The 10,190-nt window shown below is 45.2% G+C and overlaps 1 protein-coding gene across 3 annotated transcripts in view; it reads left to right on the top strand.

Moving 5' to 3' along the window:
- The window catches only part of CUNH10orf90 (chromosome unknown C10orf90 homolog), a 224,473-nt gene extending 214,621 nt beyond the window's left edge, over positions 1-9,852 (top strand). For all 3 annotated transcript variants that reach the window (XM_055608880.1, XM_055608879.1, XM_055608877.1), the window contains 3 exons: positions 5,894-5,957; positions 8,827-8,926; positions 9,014-9,852. In XM_055608880.1, coding sequence (XP_055464855.1) covers positions 5,894-5,957; positions 8,827-8,926; positions 9,014-9,052 — 203 coding nt within the window. In that variant the 3' untranslated portion in view covers positions 9,053-9,852. The remainder of the gene's footprint in view (positions 1-5,893; positions 5,958-8,826; positions 8,927-9,013) is intronic.
- The last annotated feature ends 338 nt before the right edge of the window (positions 9,853-10,190 follow it).

The following is a 10,190-nucleotide window of genomic DNA, read 5'->3' as shown; positions in this document are numbered from 1 at the left end:
AAAAAAAAAAAAAAAAAAAAAAAAAAAAAAAAAAAAAAAATGGTTCTCATCGATTTTTTTGATGTGTGGCTTCATAACCCTGCCACTGCTCCCTTGCAGAGGGGAGGCTCCTGGCTGTCACAGTCATAGTGGCCTTTTCCCAAAGGACCCTTTGCAACTCAGACTTTCACTCCTTAACACCCCGTCTTCTCCCATAAGCTCTGAGATGGTGGCCATGCTCTCTGCTTGTGGATGGCTCTGTGCAGAGGGCATGGTTTCCATGCTCCTACTGGAAGCTCTTTCCCCACGTTATTTCTCACAAGGAGACCCCCTTGGTTTTTTTCTTTCTGCCTTTTGTCCAGAAGGAACAGAGAGCTACACTGCCTTTTAAACTCTCTCATGTGTTTGTACATGATGGTGAGCACACAGCTTTGTTTTCATAATCACACCAGTCACATTGGGGCTGCCACTTTCCTCCCATGCTCCTAGGTCAAGTTACTACCCAAGTGCAGCTGTCAGCAGGGACAGAAGTCCACATAAGCCGGGCAGGACCTTAGAGAGGTGAGGGACTTCAGAAAACCCAGCATAGGGTTTTCTCGTGACAGGAATTCAGAGTCAACACCCTTCGAATCTTCACTAAGCCTTTGGTGTGGTTATTTTCTGAAGTTCTCAGTCCACTATTGCCTACTTCAGGTGAATTAGAGGTTCCGTAGAGGTGAGCTAGATAGACATGCTGAGTGTGATAGAACTGAATCGAGTCTCCGAGACCATGATGTGATGGCTTCAGCCAGCTGCTTATGTAAAATAACTCAATGACCAACCCCATGGTCCTAAAATATATGCAAATCCAGGCACCCTACAACACCCCAGATTCCCACTCTCCCCAGAAAAACCAGTCTTTCATGCTTTTTCACAGAAGATTTAAGAAGGTGCAGATCAAGATTCCACTCCCCAGGCAACTTATTGGCTCTGATGTGCTCCAACAGGCAGGACTTAGTATGAGTGTTTCTCAGGAGAAGCAAATGTCTAACACGTTGTTCTTTCAAGAGCTCAGGGAGACCAAAGAAAGGCTCCTGGGAGAACATTGTTGGGATGGACCTTGTCGGGTTGATTATCACATAGACAACTGCAGGGGGAAGGTGAGGCTTTGCCATCCTGTGGGAGCTGTAAAGGTTTGCAGGAGGGAAAGAACTCAAGCTCCCAGCCAACCAGCTGTGCTGGCATCAGGGTGGTCTTGGCTGCTTCCTATTGACATGTCAAGAGGCTGCATGCTGAGGCCACAGGACCCCATATGTGCTCTCACACATAATTGACGTAGAGACTGTAATAAATACCGACCCTTGTTTATACAAATTAATGGGATTTGGGGACTTGGCTTTTACAAGAGCAGCCTCAGAAGCTTGGAGGACTTGGTACCTAGTTGCTTGCTGACTTTGAAACAGGCGGGGAATTAAGGAAGCCTGGCCTTGCCAAATGAAGTCAGAAGGACGCGGTGTGTGTGTGTGTGTGTGTGTGTGTGTGTGTGTGTGTGTGTGTGTGGTGTGATGTGTAGATGCAGCTTACCCTGGTAATTTTATTAAAGAAAAGGCCTCTCCATTTGAATGGTAATAGGGTAAGTGTAATTGTAGTCTCTTTCCTCCAAAGCAGCCAGAATATATGCAACTCTAAGAAAATCCTTAAAGGCTCCAGGAGGTTGAAATGATTCTCACCAGTCCCTCAGTTTTATAAAAGTAGTATTTCTGTAAGCAGGCACGAGCACACGGGATTTCCCCATATCTTTGAGCAAAGCACATACAGGTGAGGAGGCTTCTCACAGCTGTGACCAGATGGCTGAAAAATCAGCCTAAGAGAGAAGGGTTTATTCTGGCTCTCAGTTGGAGAATGCAGGCCCTCATGGGGGTGGGAAGGAGGCATGTCAGCAGAAGCACCTCACAGCTGTGGTGGTAAGAATAAGAGGTGGTTTGCTTTTATCCGGGTGGATCAGGAAGGAGAGACCCACAAGGAAGTGAAGCCAACCTATAGACATTTCAAGGCCAGCCCGCTAGCATCCCATTTCCTCCAGCAAGGCCCCACCTCCAAAAGAGCCACCACGTATTCAGAGAGACATGTTCATAATGTATCCCATAAAATGAATCCCCCATGAATCACACTATGTCTGTGAAGAGCTGGAAAAGGAAGGAGTGTTTGGGAAATGAATTTGGGATTGATCTCCTGAGAAATGGAAGAACCCTTGTTTGTAGTTCTCAAAAAAAGTAGATTCTGTAGCCACACGCAGTGTTTGGAGGTGAAGAGTACATGTGGTTGGCACCAGGCCAACAGTGTCAGAAACCCAGTTCTGCCTCTCACTCATATACAGTACACCTGAGCAGGTAAAAAAAAAAACTCACCCTTTGAAAACTAATGAACAGCCCTAAAAGGCAAAACATCATGAACATGTTGAAGGGTTGGGAGGAAGACTGACATCACAGAGGGAAATTTCTGCCAGAGCAGACAGAATCGCTGTGACCACTCAGATGCCCAAAGCCCCCCTCTCTATATATCTTGGACACTTCTCCTCACAACTGCCAAAGGACATTTTTGATAGCTTGTCAACTTATTACAACTAAGAAGCACCAGGTGAAGAGTCTAAGTGAGGATTTATCTAGACTAGGAGAGAGAGAGAGAGAGAGAGAGAGAGAGTGTGTGTGTGTGTGTGTGTGTGTGTGTGTGTGTGTGTGTGTGTTTGTAGGATTGTCTTAATTGGTATTAAAAGCCCCAGCCTGAGAGTTGATGATATCATTCCTGAGTTTAGGGCCTCCATGTAGCAATAGAGAAATCTAGTTGAGCAGTAAGCAGCCATGCCTTTATTTCTTCTCTCTCTCTGCTTTTGACTCTGAATATGATTAGCTGCCTCAAATTCTTGCCTGAAATTATGAACTGTCCTGGAACTAAGCCAAACAGACCCCCTTTCCCTCTAAGTTTGTTTTTGTCAGCATTATGACAGCAACAGAGGTGAAACTGAGACACTGTCCAAGACAGGTGGAGTCTTTCTTCTCTAGTGAGGTGGGAGCCACTCAGAACGCATTTGTGGACTTTATTAACTCCCTCCAGGGAGGTGACCCTCTGCTTTCTGCCTCTTTCTTTTTTCCTGGCCAAGAGGCCCTGATCACTTATTCCATTTATCACAGGGGCTCGCTGATATTAAGCAAACTCAAAATCTATAGCAACCACCTCCGCCAGGGTGAGCCTTGAGCTTTTTTGGATACAGACCTGTTTGTTTTGTGCCCATCAAGAATGGCTGGGTCCAGGATCTGATAGCAGGCTTAAAACAGTTCAGAAAACAGAGGCATGGAATCCTCAGGTGGCTCATGTTTCCCTTTATTCTCTCTTGGAAATAGAACCAAAGCTTAATTGCGGTATCAGCTGCTCTGAAGAAACAGTCACAGGAGAAAATGAACCTCTGATTTCTAGACTAGACCACATAAGGTTGATTGGAGATTATGAAAAGTCTCAGAAGTAAAGTTCTGTAATGTTTTCATTCCCTGCCCCTCCCCCACGGTACATCTGTCCACCCTGGCTCCACCGGGCCTCCAGTAGTTCCTAAAGAATGCTAATCCAAAAGTGGGTCTGAGACTTTGTGGAGGGCTTCCTCTCTCTCTCTGAGGGAAGTCTTCAAACATGCACATATTTGCTTGACCAAGATCCAGACACACTTAGCTGGTACTCTGTTCATTCTAGGAAATTCCAGGGGTCCCGTCTGGAGTGGAGGCTAAAGTGGGGCAGCAGAAGGAACTGCGGCTCACTGAATCATATGGTGATCTCTTCTGTTCTCTCACAGTCCCCACCTCTCTGAATACTGGGGTCTTTTCCCCCTTAACTGGAAATGTTTGTGTTTTTTTCTCTTCTACTTCTCCCTTGACTCTTGTTTCTGAAATTGACAATGATGCCATATTCTTTAAAGACAGGTAGGACAGGGTGCAAGCTTGCCTACAGAGGTGTTTTCCACCCTGAATCAGTGGCTATGTTTTATTGTCTAGAAGGGAAGACATTCCTTAATAGCCCCATTTCCCTGAGCCTCCGTGGAAGCCTGTCTGCTTGTGCTGAGTGAAGGCAGGAGCTGCTTGTCTAAGATTTCCTGAAAGCATGACAGCTGCTCAGACATACTCCCTTGTGACAGCACTCTAGGAGAACTAATCAGACCATACCCTTGGCTAAACTAAGGCTGAGAGTCTCGTGGGCATTCCAAAGCCACTGCTTTTTCAGGCATTGTAAATGGCTTAAAGTGTTTTTTTAAATATACAATGTTAAGGAAATTCTACATATATATATGTAAATATGTATATGTGTATAATATAATATAATATATATATATATATATTATACACACACGTTGTTCTACTTGCATTTCTATTGCTGTGATAAAATATCCTGACAAAAAGAAGCTTAAGGAAGAAAGGGGTTTATTTTACCTTACAGTTCATCACTATGAGGAAATCAAAGCAAGAATTTCAAACAGCCACCTATAGCCCAGCCACAGCCAAGACCACAGAGAAATGAACGCGTGCAGGCATGCTCACTCACTTGCTTATCAGTGCTCAGCTAGATTTCTCCACTCCTATACAATTCAGAACCCTCTGCTAGGGAATGGTACCATTCACAGTGGGCTGGATCTTCCCACATCAGTGAACATAATTAATACAACCCACCACAAACAAGCCCAAAGGGCAACCCAATCTAAATAGCCCCTCTTTCCTCCCAGTTGATACTTGGTTTTGTTCAGTTGACAACTGAAGCTAACCATTACATGTACTTAAGTTAAAAACAAAAACCAAACAAACAAAAAACAAATTCATGATTTTTCTTTTGCCTACTCTGTGTACGTTTTTAGTCAAAAGGTACTAGTGTATGTGCCTTGTCCCATGACTTTTCCAGGCTTAGGAGAGGCTAAGAGGGCCTCCACACCGTAGAGATGGTCTCTGAGTTTTCTTGATGAAGGATGTCAGGTAGAAGCCAGACCTTCCTCTTTCAGGATGCTCTAGGGATGTTGGGGAGGTCTCCCTGTCCTGAGAACCCTCAGAAACCTCGGGTAGGGATTTTCCTTTAAGCAGATGGCCTCATGCTTGTAGCTTTTATCGTCTTCTTACTGCTAAAAGAAGTTTTTTGTGAGACACAGCTGTCTGCAGTAGTTCATGTGCTCTAGTAAAATATCCTGTCAAGGAATGAAGTAAGGGAGGAAATGGCTTATTAAGGTTACAGTTCCAAACTTCAGTCTATTACTAGAGGAAGTCAAAGTCAAGAGCAGACAGAGAATAAATTCAGGGATCCTTGCTTATTTGTGCGCACGATAATTTGCTAGGTTTTTCTATTTTTTAAAGAGTTATTTTTTTATTTTATGCAATAAGTGTTTGTCTACGTGTGTGCACTTCCATGCATGAGTAGTGCCCACAGAGGACAGAAGAAAGTATCAGATCCCAAGAAACTGGAGTTACAAACGGTTGTGAGCCATCATGTGGGTCCTGGGAGGGGAATCCGACTCCTCTGCAGGAACAGCCAATGCTCTTAACATGTCCAGAGCTCAGCCATGATATGATGTCAGTTTTGTTCAGTGTGGGCCTTCCTATTTCAACTCATAGTCAAGACAGCCCCAACAGGCATGTCCACGGGTCAGCCTGATCTAGACAATTCCTCATGAAAATGTTCTTCCCTAGTGATTCTAGGTTGTGTCAAGTTGACACTAAAACATATCCTGATGTCTCACCTCTGCCCTGTTTAACTATTGTTGAGACCAGCTACTGGCTGGTCATTTGGAAACCCAGAGTGTTTGTCACAGGCTAGGGCTGGGGGGAGGGAGCAATCACAGAGAAGGTTATGGCTCTATCTCAGGGTTGTGCTATCCTGTATCTCCCGAAATTAATCCTCTTTCTGTTTCTTCCAGATAACTTGTTCAAACCCAAAGAAAGATGCATTTCAGAGAAGGAGATGCATATGAGATCTAAAAGGTACTTGGCCTGTTATGGGAGGTATAGAAAGGGCTGGGGAGCAAGAGAGAGGCTTGAAGGATCCAGATGCCATCCCCTGGGCCAGGGCTTCCAGGCTCACATTTAAAGGCCGAGGTACTTTTGGCTGCCGAAGTGAAAACCTGGCTGAGGTGAGCAAAGTTGCCACACTGCGCCGCGGAATGTTTATGCTGCTCTTGGACCAACCTTAGGAAAGTGGTGGGTCTTGGATTCGGGAGTGGGCCCGTAATTGGTCCCTAAGTGATCAGCAGATTCTGAACTGGAACTCTTCGATGCATTTGCCTCGTGGCTCTGGGTGGGAGCCATGTGCGGCTGCACCTTTGAAAGTAATTTTATGAGGAGGAGGAGAGAACCCAGTTTTCTGGAGGGCCTTGACTGTGGCCGTCCTGAGGAAAAGCTTCCAAGCTGGAAGCCGAGGGAGCATGGGAGCCAGAGGGGCCTCAGAGGGGCCACAAACTGGCTTTTCTGGCAAGTCGCTCTGTGGCAATCTTGGCACCAGCCTCCAGGGTTCTCCCTGCTCTGCCTGACCAGTTACTATCCAAGACTCCCACTAACTCTTCACAACCCTGGGGCACACAAAGGCTACCATTCTTTCCTGGACCTGGCCTCTGAACCAGGACACAAATGCTCAGCAGGGTTGGCCATGTTCACACACATAAAATGTCATTAAGCTGTAATAAAGTACCCAGCCCTGGGAGAGATTATAGTAATTAAATCAAATTGATAGTGCACTCAGAGACACCGACGAAATAGGAAGAATAATTTTGCCCCCACTCTAGACCCTAAATCCCTGCTTTTACCATGATTATGTTGTTTCCACAATAATTAAGGAACTTTGGTTACCTACAGGGAACCTCTTTGAAAGTAAGAAAATAAGAAGTGGGGCATACCATTAATGACATGACCCCCAGCATTCTAACCGGGGCTTATAAAGGGTCCCTGCATTTGAAGAGTTGCTGTTTGATAAATGAAAAGTTGTACATACCTTGCAGTAAAAGCGCTCTCTTCAATTTTGTGGAGGGGCGTCATCTGCAAGCTTTCCCAAGATGCAGATTTCTGTCTGTTTGCACAGTGTCTTTTGTGGGGCCTTGCAATTATATATCAGGGGATCCCATTTGAGGAAGCAGCGCAGGCCAGGAACACAGATGCTTTAGTTTCAACTTCCCAGTTGGAGTTGGATGGACAGCTCCAGGAGAGGTAGTCTCTGGACCTCAGGAACTGTCCACTTAAGGGCTTTGGGACTAGCTCTCTTATGGTCTTCTTGCCTGGTTCCAATCACGCTGGAGGGCAGCAAACATGTATTCCTTTTTTCACACATTTACTTAACCCTCACTAATACCAACAGTGTTCCAGGCCCATGCCAGGAGTTCGTGAGTAGCTCTGTGCAGCGTAGTTGGGGCACAGTGCTTCTCAGTGAGGAAGAAGCATTCAGCTCGAGGTCCCAGTGCCAGCCCACCATTAGCCAGTGGAGGAGCTCTATCCAAAACCCTTGATCTTGCTGGAACTCATGTCCCTTGTTGTATGACAGGCCCCCATACGTACCTCTTCTGGCTATTGTGAGGATTGAGTGTGTTTATTCATGTATGGTGATGAGCCTGATGCTCAGCAAACAAGATGTCACCTACTGATACTGTCATTTTCCTTGTCCTTTTATACTTGACATTCATGCTTCTAAGGGCAGGAAATCTCACATGTTTCCTGTCTGACTTTCATACCTGAGAGAAAATGAAGAAGAGATGTTTGAACTGAGTGCCTTGTATAGCTTAGCAACCTACAGGCTCAGGATGCAGGGAACCCATTGTGTTGGAGGAAAATTGGTTGGCACCCATCCCTGAACAGTTTGTGTTGAGGAGGAGGAAGCAACCTTCCAGACAAGGGTCCCCTAGGCTGTGCTGGCAACTCAGAAGCTCTTAATTTTACATGGGGACCAGGACAAGATACTTGAGTCTGAAATGTATTTAGAATCAGCTTATTCAGACACACTGTATACTAAGAAAAACAAGCATTTTCCCCAGTATATGATTCTTGCTCCTGCCATCCACCTGTTCTTTGTCAAATCACAGAAAGTAAAAAATGAGATGGCAAAAATGGGAGTATGTAGGGATTGTTGAGACTCAGAATGGCAAACCAGTAGGTTAAACATTCCTCCTTTTACAAGGAATCACCCTAAAAAGTCATCATCACTGCAAATTCAGGATGAGATATTATTTCCACGTAAATACCTGGCCTCCCAAGTTTGCCTGCTACAATGCCCAGGAGACATCTGAAGACACTGTCCCCAGTGTGACTGTCCTGGGGCCTCAGAGAAATTCTTCCTTTTTCGAGGCTGCTATGAATTCAGTTAGGTTCATAAATGTACTTGTATCTTCTTATTTTTATTTTTATCCTTTATTCTTTTTTAACAAAATAAAATATAATCAGATAAAACAAAAGCCATCACATGGAAGTTGGACAAGGCAAACCAACAGAAGGAAAAGAGCCCCAAGAGAAGGCACTAGAAGCAGAGACCCATTCATTCAAACATTCAGGAGTCCCATAAAAATACTCAACTGAAAGCTCTAAGATATATGTGGAGGACGCGGTTCAGATCCATGTAGGCCCTGTGCATGCTGCCCCAGTCTTTGTGAGTTCATTCGAGCTTTGCTCAGTTGATTATTCTCCTGGTGTCCTCCATCCCCTCTGGCTCTTAAACTTTACCTCCTTTTCCACAGGGTTTCCTGCCCTGTGAGGGGAAGGGTGAAGTTCTTCAGATGGTATCTTACAGTGGGCTTCTCCCTGCTGACAAGTGAGGCTGGCCCCTGGCCCCAGCACCTGCCGTCTTGTTGCTCATCATGTATTCTGTCTGTTTCAGAATCTATAATAACTTGCCGGAAGTTAAAAAGAAAAAAGAAGAACAAAAGAAAAGAGTAATCCTACAGAGTAACAGGCTCCGAGCAGAAGTCTTTAAAAAGGTAGCTGCCTGGCACTCACGGGTGTGAGGTGGGTGGCGCACAGATGAGGAGGTGAGCTTGATATCTTTGTTTCCCTTGCTCCGACAGCAATTACTGGACCAGCTCCTCCAAAGGAATGCAGTATAATCCCAGGTGGCCCTCTAGCCACAGCCTGGATCTGGGAAGACTTCTGACGATGCTGGATGAATCATTAAACTTCTAACACTATCTTCACACATGAAAGATACTTTTACTTTACTTCTGATTTATTTTTCCCATAAAGGAAATGTCACTTTCTGAATGACCCAAACAAACAAAAGCAACACTTCCGGAGACAATAGATCAGTAGTCCGTTGCTGGGACTTCAACCCCCTTGGAACCTACTAGACTTGGTCTCTTCCATTACTTTTGCTTGTGAATTTTACCCATTGCTTCTGAAGTTTTTATTATACCATTTCCACCCAACCAGGATATCTTTATATATTCAAGTGTGCTTAGATGTTTGGGATTTTTTTTTTTGGGGGGGGGGGTGTTCGAAAAATTGAGAAGCAAAAATCTATCACATTTTAACTCCCAGACCAATGGCTGACAGTTCTGAAATCCAAAGCATGAGTCAAAGTTTGTTTAGCATATGTATCCTGGAGTACCGGGGGCTGACTTCAAAATGGACAGATGAAGAGGCAGAGCTTAGAACAAGCAGAAGAGCCCCTCTGCCCCTCTCCCACCCCACCCTCAGTGCCAGCATTTGGTAGCCGAAGCACCTGTTTCTGTGGGAGCCAGGAGAATGACTGAGCGAAGACATCAGTCTTTTCACCACCCACACATGAGACGTTATCTTGATCAAATGGCCTAGCGGTACCCACTCTTATTTATTCTTTCAAGCATTCTTCATAAATATGTATTTGTGGAGTTAAGAACAAATTAGTTTTTGCAATGAAAATGGAAATAAAAACAGTTATTTGAAATTCAGTCCTTCTCTGTCATGTATTTTGATCAGTACGATAATACCTGCTACAACCTCAGGGTGACATCGTGTCTCCTTCTCCTCTACCTCTGGCCACCATGAGAGCCCTGTGCGTCCAGATGCCTTGGGGGTAGTGGGGGGGGTTATTGCCTCTCAGAAGGTGGTGCAAAAGAAGCAGGGATGACTTCCCAGGCAGCATATAGGAGCCTGCCAATGAAGGTTCAGAGAATGGTGCAGGAGTCTGGTGATGCTCTTGTCCCTGTCGTAATGTTACTCCCTTCCTCCCTCTCCCAGGGTCGGTCGCAGTTGTCCCCTCTTCTG

The sequence above is a fragment of the Psammomys obesus genome, unplaced genomic scaffold (genome assembly GCF_907164565.1).
Source record: "Psammomys obesus unplaced genomic scaffold, mPsaObe1.curated_primary_1811, whole genome shotgun sequence".
In the NCBI taxonomy this organism is placed as follows: Eukaryota; Metazoa; Chordata; class Mammalia; order Rodentia; family Muridae; genus Psammomys; species Psammomys obesus.
The sequence above is the reverse complement of the archived record's forward strand: the minus strand, read 5'-3'. Positions and strand labels throughout refer to the sequence as shown.